At 33.1% G+C, this 19,981-nt stretch overlaps 1 protein-coding gene across 1 annotated transcript; it reads left to right on the top strand.

Annotated features, from left to right (window-relative positions):
* The first annotated feature begins 5,093 nt into the window (after positions 1 to 5,093).
* LOC149078176 (glucose-induced degradation protein 4 homolog) lies at positions 5,094 to 19,811 on the top strand. Its single transcript, XM_089241772.1, has 5 exons — positions 5,094 to 5,347; positions 8,112 to 8,279; positions 9,932 to 10,033; positions 12,240 to 12,370; positions 13,535 to 19,811. The coding sequence occupies exons 1-5, from the start codon at positions 5,198 to 5,200 to the stop codon at positions 13,596 to 13,598; spliced, it is 615 nt and encodes a 204-aa protein (XP_089097898.1). The 5' UTR covers positions 5,094 to 5,197; the 3' UTR covers positions 13,599 to 19,811.
* Positions 19,812 to 19,981: the final 170 nt, after the last annotated feature.

The following is a 19,981-nucleotide window of genomic DNA, read 5'->3' on the forward strand; positions in this document are numbered from 1 at the left end:
ATTCATTGAAAATGTTCAAACTGATTATGGACCAACTGCTGCCATCTGATATTCATAAAAATAAATAAAACATACATCTAGTATAATCTTTGAAAATTAGATGGTAGTAAATATCCTTCGTCAAAGAAATGTTTAGTTTACGCACTATAAAAAATTGTAAGGGTCAAAGCCGTACAGCTTTCCGGAGAAACTACAATGAAGACCAACCATATTTACATCCATGGAGTAACTTTTATTCTTTCCTCCATGATTTACATCAGTAGCATTCATCGAGCTTATATTACTGGAGGGAGCATCCAGCCGCCGCGACGGCGGCTACATCTAATGCAAGGAAATCACGTGACTCGGTGAAAACAAAGCTCGTTTGTCCATAGAAATGTACAGTTCGATCTCTAAATATTGCGTTTTAAAGATTAAACAAAAGGATTGGGAACTCATCTAAAGATGAAAAAAAAAAAGATTAAATTATTCATTAATACTGGAATCATTTCTTTCATTAATGGGGACTAATTTCTTTCATTAATGTGGAATAATTTCTTTCATTAATGGAGAATAATTTCTTTCATTAATGGAGAATAATTTCTTTTGTTAATGCTGAAAAATTTCTTTCCTCAGTTCTTGAATTTTCCTTCATTAATTCTGGATTTGTTTCTTTCCTTAATGCTTAAATGATTTCTTTCATTAATGCTGAAATTATTTCTGTTATTAATGCTGGAATTATTTCTGTTATTAATGCTGGAATTATTTCTTTCATTAATTCTGAAATTATATATCATTAATTCTGAAATTATATATCATTAATTCTGAAATTATATATCATTAATTCTGAAATTATATATCATTAATTCTGAAATTATATATCATTAATTCTGAAATTATATATCATTAATTCTGAAATTATATCTCATTAATTCTGGAATTATCTTTCATTAGCTTTGCAATTATCTCTTTCATTGATTTTGGAATTATCTCTTTCATTGATTTTGGAATTATCTCTTTCATTGATTTTGGAATTATCTCTTTCATTGATTTTGGAATTATCTCTTTCATTGATTTTGGAATTATCACTTTCATTAATGCTGAAATTATTTCTTTCATTGATTCTGAAAATATATCTCATTAATTCTGTTATTAGTTTTGTTTTTAATTATCTGTTATTAATTTTGGAATCAGGGGGTTCATCAATGCTGAAATTATTTCTTTCATCAATGCTGAAATTATTTCTTTCATCAATGTTGAAATTATTTCTTTCATCAATGCTGAAATTATTTCATTCATTAATTCTAGAATTTTTTTCTCATTAATTTTTGAATTATCTCTTATACTTTAATTCTGGATTTACCGCTTTCATAAATCTGAAATTATCTTTCATTAATGCTGGAGTTATTGCTTTCCTTAATTGAATTATCTTTCATTTATTTTCAAATGCTCTCCCAATAATTCTGGAGTTATCGCTTTCAATTATTTTGGAATTATCACTTCATTAATGCTGAAATTACCTCTTTCAATAGATTTTGTTTCTTATAATTTTTTTTTTTCATAGTATAAATTCTTTATCGAGGGAACAGTGAAAAATCTGGCCTTTAAGGCCCAAACAAAGATCCCAGCCTAGCTACCCCTGCTGCAGGACGTGAGTGATAAATGCATCCAGTCTTCCCACTAGGCCAGTACGTCCTGTAGATATTGAATCTACTTGTAGGAAGTAATGAGTCCCGTATATACCGGGTGACTCGAAACGTCACGCCGTCCGCCAATAGCAGTTCTTTTTGCCTTGTAGCATTTGCCGCGAATTCACAATGGCACAACAATTTTAAGCGAATTAAAATTAATTTAATATTCTAGAATACTTTAAGATATTCATTTTTAAAAATATTGTTGGTGCTGCTATCTTTTTTCAAAATAAGAAGTGTGGTGATGACGAAGCTCAGGTGTAAAAAACTAAATTCTTCACTCAGCTTTGCTCCTTATAAATGAAGCTTATAAACTGACCTGAAAGATCAAACTTCCAGTTCAGTAATTTTTTCAAGACCCAAGGAGACCTTTGTCCAAAACAAAGGACCTCCACACAAGCAGACGACAGGTAAGATCGTAAGAAGTGAATTTTTCCACACTCCACTTTATAGTAATGTGCTGCCATCTAATCTCAAATTTAAAAGTGACTCATGTGGTGATGAGGAAGTTAAAAGTAAAAAAACTATATTCTTTATTCCACTCAGTTCCTTATAAACAAAGCTTATAAACTGAGCTGGAAATTCAAACTGAAAGTTCGGTTATTTTATTTGAGCATAAGGAGACATCCAAAACAAAGAACCTCTTAATGAGCAGCAGACAGACAACAAGTCGGTTTGTTCCGTTCCCTGCTAGCCAAGCTCACAAACAGAACTGGAAGTTTATACTGAAAGTTCGGTTATTTTATTCGAGCATAAGGAGACGTCCAAAACAAAGAACCTTCTAATGAGCAGACGACAGACAAGAAGTCGGTTCCCTGCAAGGTAAGCTCACAAACAGAACTGGAAGTTTGAACTGCCAGTTCAGTAATTTTTCAGGACGCAAGGAGGCATCCAAAACAAGTAATCTGGAGAGAAGCAGACGACAGAGATTCCAGGCTTGCATCGAGCTTATATTACTGGAGGGAGCATCCAACCGTCGCGGCGGCAGCGACATCAAATGCGAGGCGTGACTCGGTGAAAACAAAGTTCCCGCCTGGCAATTTGCCTATAGGAATGTACTGTTCGGTCTCTAAATATTGGGTTTTAAAGATAAAAAAAAAAGAGAACTCATCTAAAGGTGAAAAAAGATTATTTATTAACTATTAAATCATTTAAAATTATTTCTTCCATTAAATACTCGAATAATTTCTTTCATTAATTCTGGATTTTCCTTTATTCTGAAATTTTTATTCATTAATTCTGAAATTTTTATTCATTAATTCTGTGGAATTTTTATTCATTAATTCTGTGGAATTTTTATTTATTAATATTCTGGAATTTTTATTTATTAATATTCTGGAATTTTTATTTATTAATATTCTGGAATTTTTATTTATTAATATTCTGGAATTTTTATTTATTAATATTCTGGAATTTTTATTTATTAATATTCTGGAATTTTTATTTATTAATATTCTGGAATTTTCCTCCATTAATTCTGGAATTTTCCTTCATTATTATCTTGAATTTTCCTTTATTATTATCTTGAATTATCCTTCATTATTATCTTGAATTTTCCTTCATTATTATCTTGAATTTTCCTTCATTATTATCTTGAATTTTCCTTCATTATTATCTTGAATTTTCCTTCATTATTATCTTGAATTTTCCTTCATTATTATCTTGAATTTTCCTTCATTATTATCTTGAATTTTCCTCCATTAATTCTGGAATTTTCCTTCATTATTATCTTGAATTTTCCTTCATTATTATCTTGAATTTTCCTTCATTATTATCTTGAATTATCCTTCATTATTATCTTGAATTTTCCTTCATTATTATCTTGAATTTTCCTTCATTATTATCTTGAATTTTCCTTTATTATTATCTTGAATTTTCCTCCATTAATTCTGGAATTGTCCTCCATTAATTCTGGAATTGTCCTCCATTATTATCTTGAATTTTCCTTCATTATTATCTTGAATTTTCCTTCATTATTATCTTGAATTTTCCTTCATTATTATCTTGAATTTTCCTTCATTATTATCTTGAATTTTCCTTCATTATTATCTTGAATTTTCCTTCATTATTATCTTGAATTTTCCTTCATTATTATCTTGAATTTTCCTTCATTATTATCTTGAATTTTCCTTCATTATTATCTTGAATTTTCCTTCATTATTATCTTGAATTTTCCTTCATTATTATCTTGAATTTTCCTTCATTATTATCTTGAATTTTCCTTCATTATTATCTTGAATTTTCCTTCATTATTATCTTGAATTTTCCTTCATTATTATCTTGAATTTTCCTTCATTAATTCTTCCAATGTGGGGAGCCCCATGGTCTCCCACATCCTGGAGCGGGGCCCTTAGGCTGGGACCTTTGGTGGGGCCCCAGACCAGACTTTTCACGGGCCCCTCTTAAGAGTTAATTTATAGCGTGAAAAAACAAAAAAACAATGAGAATTGTCCCGGAGCCCAAACCAAAGCTGCAGCCCTGCCAGCCCCAACCTTGTGGGGGCCATGGGACCCCATGATTTTTTGGGCCCCAAAATGCGAACAGCATTTATTCATTGACCAACGAAACGTATTAGACCTTAATTGCAGGGGTCCCAAAAAATTTTTCTTTTCCCGGGGGTCCCATATCAAAGTCAGGCCCTGACCTCAGAACCACTTTGCGGGGGCCACATGATGCTGTGTATACTGGCCTATCTATAGTTGAGTATAATACGATTCCAAAGATGAACTACTCATGCAAATAGAGAAGAAACCAAAATATTATCCATTCTTATATATAGATATAGTGCTTGGAGAAAATCGTTTTTTCCCCCCCGCTAAATTGCATTAGATACAAAAAATTTTCAAATGATATATTCTTGGTAATATAGTCTAACTATCTGCAACATTATGTGGCATTTAAAATTAATTCGAAATTTAAGAGAGGCCATGGAGGAAAGAATAATTATAATCTCCATGTGGACCGCCATGTTCGGTGATATATGAATATACGGACGGTTTTGACCATAACAATATCTCACATACTGAATTTGCTGTCATCTATGGTGCAGAAATGGTACTAATTGGCAGTTTCTTGTGTGCTTTCTACATGTGAGATGGAAGCACTAAATCCTATTTTCCAGTTTGCGATTCATAAATGAAGTTCTTAGATTCCTAGATAGATGGCAGCAATAGCTGCAGTATTTTGTTCATTTCAATCCATGAATTCTACGGAAAAACGTTTATAATGATAAATATTGTGATAAATGTTTCCATTGATGGTCACAATTTTTCTGTACGTCATATAAATAATTTTTATCTTCGATTTCAGTGAAGGATAGAAACTCAAGGAGGTTTTGCTGGAAACACTGGACATAAGTAACGCGGGTCATATGGCTAGACTATTCACAACTGTATCAGGAACCTCCTCATCTGATGATCCCAGAGCTGTAACTGGCAACTTGAAAATATTGGAATTCTCGAAGTTCGAGCGATCGAGGGAAATAGTTTGTTTTGATTTCAAGTCGGAAGAATTTGGCGGTTTTTTTTATGATGCCAGTGAGGGCGGATATTGTACCTCCTCCTCCAGCCAATTCATGCCAACCGGGAGTAACAAGGTCACTGTTATATAATGGCTCCAAATTCCAGGGTCATCAAAAAAGCAAAGGCAATTGCTATGACGTTGAAGTGGTGTTACAGGTAATATACATGTAGATTTTTTTTATTTAAATTTGTTTACATACAATCGGTTGATAGCCAATGCCCTGTATGTTGCTGTTTGGCGACTATTTTTTTTTCTTTAGTGCAAGACTTGATTTCACACTATTTACTACCTGTAAAACATTTTTGTTTTAACCCCCGGGACAAGTGTTGATCCGGGGAAGGTGGGGGGGGGGGGCTGTCGCCCCTCTCATGGGCCATATAGGGGAAATTCGTGTGTCCTATAAAGTACGGGTATATCTGATGCATCCACACAAAAACGTACTAGACCTATATCTATTCGCAGCTGGAGATGCCCGCCGCCACTCCATTCGTACCTGAGGATGCCTACTTCAGCATCATTTGCAGTTGAAGATATTTGTGTTTGCTTCAGTCATAGTTAAAGATGCCTGCCTCCACTCTATTTGTAGCTGAAGATGTTAACCTTTGGAATCAAGATATCTGTCTTGGCATAATTCACTGCTGAAGATGTCCGCCTTTGTCCCCAACTACACAAAAATAGTGATATGTCGCTAATGCTATCCTCCCTTGCGCCAATAAAGCATAGATATTTTTTTCCCTATCTTCCGATCTGTAATCCTTGCATAGCTAAGATTCCACAAGCAAGGTTTCCACAAATTGGCAATTTGCCATTGAACCAAGGTTCTGGCCTCCTGGTGGTGGACCAGGATCCATCCTCTCTGAATGATGGATGGATCTACTTTTTAAACAATATTGTGTGTTCTTATTGTTCTTTGGCGATAAAAAATAGTTGCTAAGCAGGAGGGTATACCATATATTGGGAATTTTCCACATCTCCAAAGTGCTGAAGTCATAGAAGTTGAATATGGCTGCCAAAAAAAAAAATTGACCATTTAAATACCCACAAAATAAACATAATTACCCAAAATACCGAAATGTAATACCAAAAAAATCAATCAATGCTAGCCCACATTTTAAATTTTTTGTACGGATTGGTGTTTGAAATAATTTTAGCGGTACACTTTGGGCAAGAAACTAGGCTTTCTTCTGCTGGTATTAGACCGACTTCTGTTGAAAACTGAAGCATATTTCATCAGATTGCAGATTATTCACCCATGTCAAAATGGAAAAATTTACAAGCCGAGGATGCATATTGAAGTAATGAGCAAAATAACACAAGAGAGCTAAGATGCTGCTGGCAAAACATAATTAAAAATAGCACTAAAGAAGAGGAAGTTGGTTTGAGAAACATTCCATTTGCCAAGGAGAAATTTTCAAAGCACCAAGGTAAATTATTAGTGGTGGAAAAAACCTGCCAATCAAAAAGCCATCTATCTCTCTAAACCGTCCCACCTGGGGGCCAATTCCTGAAGTTAAGAGAGGCTACTAATGTGTCTACTTCCATGCCTTACGCCACAGTGCATGAAATAAGAAAGGCAGGTCTCCAGTGATGTAGATGGTAGCATGCTTGCCTGGTATGCAAGATGGTCTGGGTTTGAGTCCCGGTGGAGACAAGATGACTTTTTTTTTCTGAGTTCACCTCAGCATAATATCCAGAAAATAAATGTTTCCTTGATATCTTAGGCTGAGAAAAAGCCATCTATCTCTCTATTATTGCGTATTCCTATCATTATGCCGGTAACCTTCGAAATAGTGACAAAATGGGTGTGGTGATTAAAAAATAGTTGCTAAGAAGCAGCATACCATATATTGAGAATTTTCCACATCTTCAAAGTGTCAAAGTCATAGAAATTGCAGGACACTCAAATACCCATAAAATAAACATAATTATTTGATCATTTTTGTCACACCACAGTCATTTTCTAAACATGAGGGCCAATTAGACAGATGCCTACAAATTATTGCTGATTCTGAACCGCATCTTTTTTATACTTGCGAGAGGTTGGTGCTCTAACCTTTCGGTGTGGGACTCCCTTAGGTAGCAGCCTTTTTTTGTGGTCGTGTTGCTGTATCTGTTGCACTCCAGTGTCAGGAAAGTTCCTGACAAAAATGAATTGGGTATTGGAGTCGTGACACCTCTAAACATCCTTTGGTACATTAGGCGAGTATCTTATCAACCTGAGCTATTGCTGCCACAACACAATAACCCAAAATACAGAAAGGTAACACCAAAAATCAAATCAACATCAACTAAATTCTTTGTGCTAGTCTGTGTTTGAGACCTTTTTACCGGCACGTTTCGGGCAACAAACTTGCCTTCTTTCTGCTGGTCGATGCATTGTCGTGATGGAGCACCCACGATTTGGCCTTCCAAAGACCTAGTTGCTTGCATCTCACCGAATCATACAGACATTTAAGGACCCACGGGTCTCTCCTTTGTGTCAGCTTACCTGTCAAAACATCATATTTTGATACTTCTAAAAGGAGCTTATTCCCATGATCTTGCCCACTCCCTTTTCCCTCAAATAAAGAATTTGCTAAAGGGGTAATGATTCTCAGGTTCTGAAGAATTGCAACTAGCAGCAACGAAGGCACCGGAGGGTGTGACAAAAAAAAAGACTTGCAATCCATATTTACATCTCTGTATGAACAATGGGAAAAGTTCATAATTGCACAGGGAACACCAAATAAACAGGTTCTATCTATATTCATTCTTCCGGAATAAATGAACGTAGTAATACAGGGAATAAAATGTTAATTCTATTCTATCACTTTGGTCCCCCTCAAAATGCCAATTGTCCCCTTTCTGAAATTAATTTCTAAGTACAGCCTTCGATGAGGTTAATATAATTACATGTTTTTTAATCTTTCATATTTATAGCATGTTGATGAGGAGAACTCGTACTTGTGCGGTTACTTGAAAATCAAGGGATTAACAGAAGAATATCCAACTCTGACAACTTTCTTCGATGGTGAGATCATAAGTAAGAAATATCCATTCTTGACGAGGAAATGGGATGCAGATGAAGAAGTAGACAAAAAACATTGGGTAAGATTAATTCTTTTAAACAATCATTTTTTTTACGCATTTTTACTTTTTGATAATCAAATCGCTATTCACAGATTTCAGCTTAATTAAAAATTATCTCTAAAAATTTAATTGTCCAAAATATGAATTTTTAGTACCAATTGGTCCTTTGATTTCTTTCACACATGCGTATCCAACCATGAAGAACGCAATGAGCAGAGCTTTCACTTCCTCTAAAAGAACAAGTTTGGTCCTCTTTCCGGCAGGTCTCTCAGACGGATGCCCAGAGAGAATACCTGTCCGAAGACCTCACTAATTTGTTCAACAAGTAGTAGCAATTAGAGCTGGACCCTGTCCACAGGAGCAAGCAGCTGCAGAGCACAGTTCGGATGGATAAGACATCTTCCTTCTGTGGCGAAGGGCGTGAAAATGCTCTATGATATTTTCACATGCTTTTCTAATACAGAGGTACACTTTTACTGATTAACGGAAAATTCCCTGCCAAGAATTCACCACCATGCAATTCACAAACAGAAAAATCACAGACAACAGTTTGTTACCTGTGATTGAGTGACAGAGTGATTGGGAAAGTGAGTGAATGTGTGAGCAATAGAGTGACCAAGTTATTGAGCAAATTAGCAAATGCATGAGGGATTAACCAAATAAAATGATGAGCTAATGAATGAGTGAGTGACCATATGAGTGACTGAGAGTAACTATGAGTGACTCATTCACTTGTACACCTGCTGCTTACTCACTCTTTCATTACTTGTTTTTGACTTTTTCATTTACTTGCTCATTCACTCACTCATCTGCTTATTCATTTATTATCATGCACAGTCACTAACTTTCCCACTCACTCACTGAACTGCTTGCTTATTCATCTACTCATTTGCTCACTCCCTGTCACACTGACGATAAAGTGCTTGTCAGTGAATTTCTTTCTGGTGCCTTTTTTGGTGGTGTATTGTTGTCGTGAATTTTCCACACACATTTCCACCTGTGGAATTCAAGTGACACTGAGATATCTGAAAATAATGGTGGTGTGACGAAAGTTATCAATCAGCAAATAGCACTGTGAGCCATGTTAAGCCAGGGCATAGATACCAAGAATAGTTATAGCGTTGTAGTCATGGAAAAAAATGTCACAAAAAGAAAAAGGCGTTAAGAAAATATGATTAGATTTATCTGATAAGTGCTAGATTTAATCAGCTGAGTGATGACTTGACTGAGGATGATGTTAACTTAATTTTGCCCTCAGTTGAACATAATGTGTCTGTCAGGCATGTCACAAATAGTTTTTGATTGTGCCCAGTGAGGGTTAACCTGAAAGTGGTGGTTTCATCAAAAAATACAATGATATTTCAAATATTTTGGCAGTGTTGAATATAAAAAAATTATTTCACAAGCTTGTAAAATACAGCCAAACCTTGTCAAGATGAAGCCTGAGAAATGACAAAATATTTCATACCAAACTAATTTTGTTTTAACCATCAAAACAGCGAATTGATTATGTCAAACATGAAAGAGAAAAGATTTCATTTCCGTATATAAAGTTTTTTCCTAACTAGCTTTAGCTTTATGTATATTTTTTTTCTCTAAAAATAAATTTTACGAATGTGTATGTGAGTTTATGGCTGATGATTAAAAGCGGATTTCCTTGTCTGTTTCAGAATAAGTTCCATTCTTTTTACCAGTACGCAAAGAATTTCAACTCTGATAGCTTTGATTATGATGAACTGAAGAACACAGATTATGTTTTCATGCGATGGAAAGTGAGTGTGGTTTCTTTTATGGGAGTAATTATTTTGATAAATTTTTTTCATTAATTGCTATTTATTTCTTATTCGGCTTATCACCATGATCTTTGGTCCTTATTTCACCCGATTCAGATTTTTATCATTTATCGGGCAGTATAACTGCATTAACATGTCGATAATCTATGCCTTATCTTAATGTTGAAATCTGATCAATGATAAAGTTCAATGGTGCAAAGTTTCAGATTTATCTTTGTTGGTGTGCTTGTAGATTATTTCAGATTTTGTTTTTAACAGTTTATGAATTGATGCTTGTGTAGAAAAAATGAGCTGAACATATTTTACTGAGGCCCCTGTTCATAACATTTGTAATAGATATTTATTACAACCCAGAAGTTTAGGCACTAAAAATGGTAGAGAAACTGAAAACAGTGGTAAAATAGGCATTTATGACAGGAAAAATTTAAAAAAGACATTTTTACAAAAAAAAGGTTCAAGAATAGACAGAAAAAAAACATTTTCGGCATTTTTCCTGAACTTCTGGGCTCTATTCATAATGTAGTGTTGCCTGGTGATTCAACTTTGATCTGTTGCCAAACCAATATTGAATCATGAAATCATTCAGTTATGGGACAGTATTCACCATATAAAACAGCATGATAAATTCTGATTTCAGGGCCCCATGACAACTAAAAAATTGCTATTGGCACCTGAAATGACCTATGTGTGGTTACTGAACTGGAGTCTGATGACATGGAATTCAGCATATGCACTTGTGTGGAAGGGGGTCACTATGTCCTGGGAAGGTTAAAAAAATGAAATTTTTTATCTTTTCTGGAAATTTTTTTGGCTCTTAAAAAAGTATTTCTGATGCCTAATTTTTTTTTCTGATTTGTGAAGCCCTGATCTATCTGGCAATCTAGACGAATTGAGTTTTGAATTGTGAGGCAACCCTGGGTTGTGTACGTCTTGTAAAATAAAAAGTTCTCTAGTATCTCTCATTTTTCTTTAAATTTTCCTTTATCCAATCGTGAAGCTGTTTCATTCAGCCTTTGCCAGTTTTTGTCTTTTTTACAGCGTTTCTTGGTGTTTTATAAAACTTATCTTCAAATTTTGAGCCATACTTAGAACGAATTAAATAATTTTCCATAAAAGCCTATGGGAAATTGTGTTTCAACTAATGAATGTTATTCCAGAATGAATTATCTTCGTTAGTCGAGACATTGCTGTACAAGTATTTTTAAAAATATGTCAAGAAAAGAAATTTCTAAATGTTTTTGAGCTGTGTTAACTTGAAAGAGCGTAACATAAAACGTGTATTTTATCCTGTCAATCTAAATCATTTTAAAGGTTATTGGACAACATGAATCGGATATTTGTCTCTTCGGTTTCGTATTAAAAAGGTTCTAGTACACAGTCTGACTTCCATAACTGAAAGTTTTGTTGCCTTAAAGTAATTTAAATCTTCTCCTTAAACCTCTCAATGTACAAGGACGAGATATCTCAGCCCTGTGTAAATAGAAGAAATACTCTGGTGATCTCCTTTCTTTCAGGACTCTTCGTTGGTAACCCTGTAAAAGGATTTTTTTAAATTTTCCTTTACCTCAGCATCTTTTACTTATGGTTTGACAATTTAAAAATATATAGTGTTACACATAGGGACAATGTGCCTGGGAGAGGGAGAAAAAATAGAAAATGTGATCATCTTTTTTCCCTACATTTCCTCATGTGTTAACAATAACAAGTTTTTGAGATTTATCTGTGCTGGTTCAATTGCACATTGTCCATATTTATTGTCAAAAGCCTGTAAGTAAAGGGGTTAATATATTATTTGGAGATTAAAGTTCTACAGCTCAAATTTTCTGTAACTCCAAAAGCAAATTTCTGGACCAACCAAAGATATTATTCCACTACATAGGTTTCTCATTTTCCCTTCATATTATTTTAATTCCTTTCCCCTATTCAGAGCCTGAACTTTATTTATTATAGTGAAACTTGTATATAATGATACTCAGGCGATCGGGAAACATATGGTTATGAAGGATTTATCATTATACATGGGATAATATTCCCTCTATAAATTAATGTCTTTGATTTTTTAATTATCGTTATATAGGAGGATTTTTGCTGTATGCATATTATTTATTACTGTTTGCTTTCCTTATTTTATATTCCTTCTTTTTTCCAACCTTTATTGTATTTACATTTTATTTCATTCTTCCAGGAGCATTTCTTAGTTCCAGATCACACGATAAAGGACATCAGTGGGGCATCCTTTGCTGGGTTTTACTATATTTGTTTTCAAAAGTCAACAGCAACAATTGAAGGATATTATTATCATCGAAGTTCTGAATGGTAAACCCATCATTTGTTTCATATTTAATCCTTGAAAAAAAAATCGGATGTTATTTGTTGTGCAATTTGATTTGAGATGATAGGTTAATAAGAACAATGGTTTTCCGTGAAAGAATCTGATATTTTGGGGCTGCGTATTGTTTGTCACAAAAACAAAAAACTTAATTTTCTGTAGGTGAGATACCACTTGATGTGTCTTTGCATTTTACAGTGAAATCTTACCACAACAATGTTTAATGATACAATGATATTTTGCAAAATCTTGTTTGGAATTGCCAATATCCTAATGTAAACTTCTCTCGATACCAAGATAAATCCCTCTACAACAATATTTTTTGACAAAATTGTAAACTGGTACAATTTTTATATTTCACTCAAAATCAACTTCAGTATATTTTCAAATTCCTCATCAGTTTCTGGTTTTTCGTAAAGGATTAATAATTTGGATGTTTTGCTACATATTTGTAAATAACATGGGTGTATATCTACCCTCCAAAAATGTTAATAAAGTTACAGTTAAGCTATTTTTCGTGTAGTACACAAAAGTGTTACACCTTTACAAGGTGAAACAATCAACTAAATTTTATTCATCAACTAATCAATTAGAATTTTTTGCTGCCAAATATAGTTACCAAACTAATTTCTGATTGATAGTTGTGATACTATGTACATAGGACTGAAGTTTTCAAATTCAATAACAAAGCATACTTACTGCATTTTCTTACATATCATTCACAGATGCAAATTTTGCTATTTTGAGAAAGAGTATCCTAGCATAGTCTGCAGAGGCATACAATCCAGATGAGAAAATTCCATTCATTAATAATGAAATCTTAAGGAATAGAAGCGGTTGTTTGTCCCCCATTTTTTATAAAATATGCTGATTTTTTTTATTCACATCTACGTGCTTAAAAAATTATTTTTCAAAAATAATTGTGAAAATATTTGTTTCAACCTCACGGGGAAAAATCATCAGATATAATGCAGTGATGTATAATCCCCATTAACAAATTCCAATATTCTTTTAATGTACAATACACAAATTATACAAAGGAAAATATGGTGGTTTTTTCCTGGGGGCAAAATACAGTTTCTGTCTCAGGTTTTCTTTTTATAACTGAAAAATTTTAGTCACTATCATGTCTGTTTTTGTCTTTCTTTCAGGTATCAATCTCTGACTTTGATGCATGTTCCAGAACACAGCATACAGATTTACGAGTTCCGCTGATTCCTTTTTTTTCTATCGCACATTTCATCATTGCACAAAGTGCAAAAAAAAAAAAGAAAAAAAAATGCATGATATTGTAAATGGTTGCCACTTCAATCACATGTGAATACGCATCTTTAGTCTGTCATTAAGTTGGAGGTGTGGATTTTGTGATATAAATATATTTTCCATTGTTTTTTTTTGCCATTGAGGGAGTTTTGTTTTTTCTCTCATTCCGTTGCATGTGTCATTGGTGTGAAGAATTTTTCATGGGTGTTGCTTTATTCTAACCTGTTGGTTTCATGTGCTTGATGCATGCTATTTGTTGATGTGGTTTGATATTTCTTTAATCTATGTAAATTATTATTTTTAAATTGACGTAAAAGATATGAGGTCAGTTTTTTTTAATACAGTCAAACTCAATTTTTTTATATCTTGATGTAATCTTGTGTGTAATATATTTTCTATGACTCAAACTGTCAATAATTCAAAGTTCTATTCTGAAAACTGTTTGAATGTATATACGAGTATAGCACAGTTTTTTTACATATATGTGTGAGTCATGCATATTAATTTCATAATGCTTCTGCGTTCAATTAAGAGGAGAAACTATGAAATTTTTTTAGTTATGTAGTGTGATGAAGACTTTGTGGAGAGCAGTAACTTAACGAAGTAATTTTTGGGGGGGAATATAATTTTGTGATGTCTTAAAGATTCATGGTTTATAAATTATTATTTAAGAACTTTTTACCTGCTGGTTAGACTCTAAGAGTATAACAGAAATTATATTAATTATTTGAACTTTAATATTATTGAAAAAGACATCCAAATTCTTATTAGTTTTTTTCACTGAATTCTTTTATGAGATTTTCAACATATATGAATAGTTTTTTGCTTATATAGTAGATTCTTGATAATCCGGCTGTGCTCTAGTCCGGCCTGTCCAGTAATCCAGCATTTTTAGGTGGGGTTATCTTCAAGCATTAAAGAGGAAAAGATGTCTCTGCGTGAAAGTTTATATTATTTAAATGGGCTTTCTCAATTAACTTCCAGTAATCCGGTGATTTCGGTAATGCAGCATACTCTGGTCTGATATGTGCCAGATTATCAAGAGTCTACTGTAACTGAACTGCAATGAGTAGGTAGTATAGACATAAAAATATGAATGTATATATATATTTTTCAAATCTATCATAATCATATAGTTTAGTGTTTCCCCCCAACCTTTTGATGTCGCAGACCTTTTGTAGTGAAGTTCAATGCACAGCAGACCCCCCTGTAGCTACAGAAAATCAATATCGGTATCACAGTCCTATAAAATCCAAAATGTGTTGCTTTTTCTTAATAATTTGTATATCATAAAAATGGAATTTTTTACAATTTCACATCACAAAATGTTTCATTCATATAATGTTAGTAAATGAAAATAGTTCTGTGTATCACAGCTGGGAAACATGAATGAATGAACGCCAGAACTCTGCCACCGGACTTATCCCATTGCAAGATCTCTTCCATGCCAGCTTTGTGGCTGAGTCTGGAATGTGTGTACCTAACCACCTGAGTGCATACATACGTGGGGGCCATTCAAGTATCATGTCAGCAGAGTTTTAGCCATTTTTGCCCCCCCCCCCCCCCATCAGCAAAATTTCACTAGCTCTGCCCCCACCTCCTAACACATATTCAGATCAGAGATGTATGGGTGCATGATCTGCCTATACCTAACCCCCCCCCCCACCAATCAAAATTTATTTTTGATGCAAAATATTGGAAGAAAATACCTTTATATGTTATAATCAATTTCTGTTAGAGCTCTGTGATGCATTCCCAGAGCTCAACAGCCACTTAAAGAAAATAAAATGAATCAGTGAATGCGATAAATAAATGAAAAAAGACAACTACAGGGCTCTGCCATTGAATTTATATACTGTAAAGGTTCCACGAGTCAAAGGTTGAGAATTGACGATAAGCATAATCAAAATTAATTTATTTGCTCAGTAGTAGGATTCAGTTACATGCTGCTGCCATCTACTTTTTGAATTTGGAATGCTGGTAGGTGTATCATTTGTTACTACAAGTACAGTAGACTCACTAATCGGACACATGTCTGACCAAGGTTGTGCTGGATTGATTTCTTTTTTTTACTAACACCAACTCCAATGACATCACCATACAGCAGTTTACTATTGATCGAGTTGGATCGGAAATCTTTTTCCAAAGGAAGTCATATTATACTTCTATTCTCGTCTTGAGCACAGAAGGGATTATCACGAGAGCATGTTGATAATGCTCTATCTGACAGTTGCCTCAGGTTGAACACAGGTAAAGAAATTCTCGTTACCAATGCTCGGGATCAAACCTGTGGACCTAATGGTAACCTTTATGGTGGTGGACGAGCATCTTATCACTGCACCAGGATTACTGGAAGGTAGTTGAAAAAATAACCTATTCAAATATTATAAACCTATATGCACAAACAATTTTCCTCTTCCATGCTTGAAAAGGAACTTGTATTAAAACATCACCATTGCTGGCAGGCTGGACTACTGCACCACCAGGTTATAAAGAGTACTGTATTTGTTATAGGAATTTGGCTTTAAAATTTGACTCTGGTATAGAAAACTTGTTTAAATGTTGTGAGTAGTGTCTAGAAATCAGACAAAATCATCATTTGAAAGTATGCAAAATGAAAATTTAAAAAAGATACATCAACAATTTTGTTTGCCAGTTATAAATAATTGGGTTTTTTTTTCCACCAAATACTTAGGATGGGTTCTCAAATTGTGAGCCCTGGTACACAGCCAACCTTTGTTAGGAGCACCGTGGAGCGGAGACACTAACAAAGGTTTTTCGAAGAGATTGTTAAACTGTGTGCTCTGGGGAACCACGGATACGCATTGATTAGGTAAAGGGGCACTGCAGGTTGGAAAAGTTTGAGAACCCCTTTCTTATAGGGCATTAAAACAATGATTTGTTATACAATGGTACCTCAAGTTATGAGTAATCCATTCCTGAAAATTTATTTTATTTTTAAGCAAGTTTTTAAATATGATCCTTAAAATATGAATACTCATATAGGTACAGCACATAGTATAGTAAAACCCCTCTTAATGACCACCCCTCTTTTAAGGCTGTCTTCACTATGAGTTCACATTTCTTTACCTCAATGAACACCTTTTTTTAAAATTAAAATTTCTCTTCCAATTGGCAACAGCTACAAAAACCTTATGAACCCAATCGAGTTATGAATCCAATTGCTGTTGACTTGTTGTAGCTCAAAGCACTCAAGCTTTTGTTTGTTAAATGAGATTTTTCTTGTACATTTTTCCAAGCTCACAGAGTGGAATTTTTGCTCTATATAGGTTGAAGCATTTTTATCAAATACTTTTCTTCAATACTCATAAGTCGAGGTATTCATAGAAAATTTGTGTTGGTCAAGACTTTTGAAAAGCCGGTTTTTTTTTATTAGCAAGTCTTTTATATATATATATATATTTATTTATTTATTAATGAATTTGAAAAGTATATTATGAGATCAATAAGAATGAATATATTATCATGTATTACTCACATATACTCATATATTTAGGTGAATCATCATGAATGCTCAAATAATCAACAAGCAACTAAAATAATTGATTCTTTGGATTACACTTATTCTGTCATTGATTAAATTTATATCATTTATACCAGATTAGGTTATAGAATGCCTTTTTTTCCCAGTAAATTTTTTTTTGAAACATTGGTTAACCTTGATGTCATTAAAAATGACTTTGTTCTTTCTGTTTTCTTAATCAAATTATGACGAGGAAGACTTCAAGAGCTTTGAACAGGTCTCACTTTTCATGAATATCATCAATCATTTTGCAAATTGTGAAAAAATTACAAGTTTTTTACAACGAAATCATATTTTGATGCATTTTGATAGAAAACAAAATTGTATAATCAGTCGTATCAGTGAATGATGACAAATGAATTGAAAAAAAAAAGTATAATTTGATATATATAGATCTCGAGCAGTGTCATTGTTTTATCATATTTACTTTTTAAATATTCATTATATTGATACTAATATTGATGCTTTTTACATAAATCAGAGTTCAAAACTTACTTGGCTTCCCCAAATTTTGTTATTTTGAGATAAAAAATATCTGCAAGCAGCATAGTCCACATGCGAAAATTTTATCCATCAATAATGAAATCTTAAGGAATGAAAGGGGTTGTTTGTCACATTATTGTAGAAAAAAAATGATTTTTTTTTCCTGCTTGCATGAAGGAAAAAATAAGCTGCTGGAAATAACTCATTTTATTTATTTTATTTAAGTATGTTAGGAACTTGTCTATTTTTATTTGTTTTAATGGTGGTTCGAATAGTATATATTTAGTCAAAATTTATTATTACACTCAAGCTTGGTTAATTTGAAGTCCAAAGTGTGTCATTGGAAAAATGACACACTTGGTGACCATGGTCAAAAAAATGACCCTCAAATTTTAATTGTTTATAATTATAATTGATCTGAGCTGCTACATTATTCCACTGTTCTGGAATCAGTATCATTGCAGTATTTCTTGACCATGTTCGAAGTCTGATTTACGGAAACAGTTCATGATCATTCGTTATGAAACTTTTTCCCAAATTTTCCTTATCATTCTTATGCTATCAAGAAAATATGCATTACAATTTGCACTTCCTGATACTTTATGTTTCTATACCTTTAATGATGACATAAAGATTTAGATGTTGAATGTTACACCTTGATATATGTTGAAAAGCATAAAATCAGTATTAAGTGGTACACACAGTCTCTATGCACTCCAGCTGAATAATGTTAAAATTTGCGTTAAGTTAGTAAAAAAAAAAAAAAAAAAATCAGAATTGTCGAACTTTTATTAGTCTTTAAAAATTATTGTTTAACAACTCGATCAAGAAAAGCAGTCTGGCTTGTAGAATTTTTCCAAACAAAATTTTCTCATATAAAAATCATGACTTTTCCCCTCCAACTTCAAATTATCCAAAAAACTTAAAAAAAGATTGAATTAAACAAGAAATTTTAACATTAAATTAGAAAACTCAAGGGGAGTTTGTAAAAGTTTGAATTATACAAAATTTGAATTAACCAAGTTTGAATAAACCTAGTTCTACGGTATCATAGCCAGGGCATGACAAATTTGAGAAAATAAAAATTTAGGCACCACCAAATTTCTTAGGAGCTAGGAATAATTTTTACCAAGAAAAATATATGAAAAAGTTCTCTTTTTAAAAAAAAAAAAAAAAACTTTCTTTTATTTTGTGGCTTCTTTCCCTGCTGACAAAAATTCCAAAAATTTTGTTTTGCTTTCAGACTATTTACTTTGTAATTCTTAGAAAATTTCAAACGTCATGAGGACTTGGGATTTGTCAAGCTTTGATTATACCTGAGTTATCATATTATACAAATTCTTGTGTACAAATAATCTGAATACTCAGTATATATTTGTGTCTTTTTAATTGCTTTTCACTAAAAATTTAATATTAAATGAAGAGTGCAGAAGCCAATCAGTGTAAGTCAGTTTTCTGAAAATGACTTGCGTATTGCAAGGGCCGCCTCTTCATTGTTAAAATTTTCAGTTGCCAAAGCATTCAAGTCGCTATCTTTATATTACAACAGCAGATAGCCCCACTTACACTGACCACAGAATAAGAATATTCCCTTTTATCTTGTTTTTAATATTTTTTGACTGACACTGATTGCCTTCAAAAATTTCAATAGTTCAAACCTTTAATGTAAAACTGATGTTTTATTATAATGCTATGTTATACCCACATAAATAATACCCTAATTGTTATCACGTCTCTTATCGAGAGATCAATGTCAAGTAATTAGACCAGTGGTTCTCAATGTGTATGTCTTGGTTCATTGGGATGCCACCGATTTCTTAAAAGGTGTCATGCCGAGCCATATTGATGTTCACCTGTGTTTATCTGACTTGTGCATTATTACCATAAGTACTAGTATGTGATAAAACTAAGTCAATATAAGCTATAGGTGTCAAACACTTGAGAGCCACTGAATTAGAATTATCGTTTGTTGAGACAAAAACGTTTGTAACCTTCCCCCCCCTTTCAAATGTGTTTATTTATTATGAGTGTATAATAATAGGGGGGGGGGATGGTTCATGTTGATAAATACTATTGATGTTTGATGTTCTTTTGTACTGTGAATAATTGATTATTAAAAATACAGTGTTGGCAATTAATATTGGTGATGTTAATATGTAGTATGCTTTGTGTTGTCTTTGCTAACATTTAACATCTTTGCAGTTGTTTATTTCATTAGTGGATAAGTCTTTTATGTTAGTTTGGTTTAATTAGAAAATTAGTTTTTGACTTTAAAAATAGTTAGACATCTACCATCTATGTAGGTATC

This window comes from Pholcus phalangioides, unplaced genomic scaffold, assembly GCF_987345545.1.
Source record: "Pholcus phalangioides strain wild (caught in Gottingen) unplaced genomic scaffold, Ppha-v1.0 ptg000014l_1, whole genome shotgun sequence".
NCBI classification, from domain to species: domain Eukaryota; kingdom Metazoa; phylum Arthropoda; class Arachnida; order Araneae; family Pholcidae; genus Pholcus; species Pholcus phalangioides.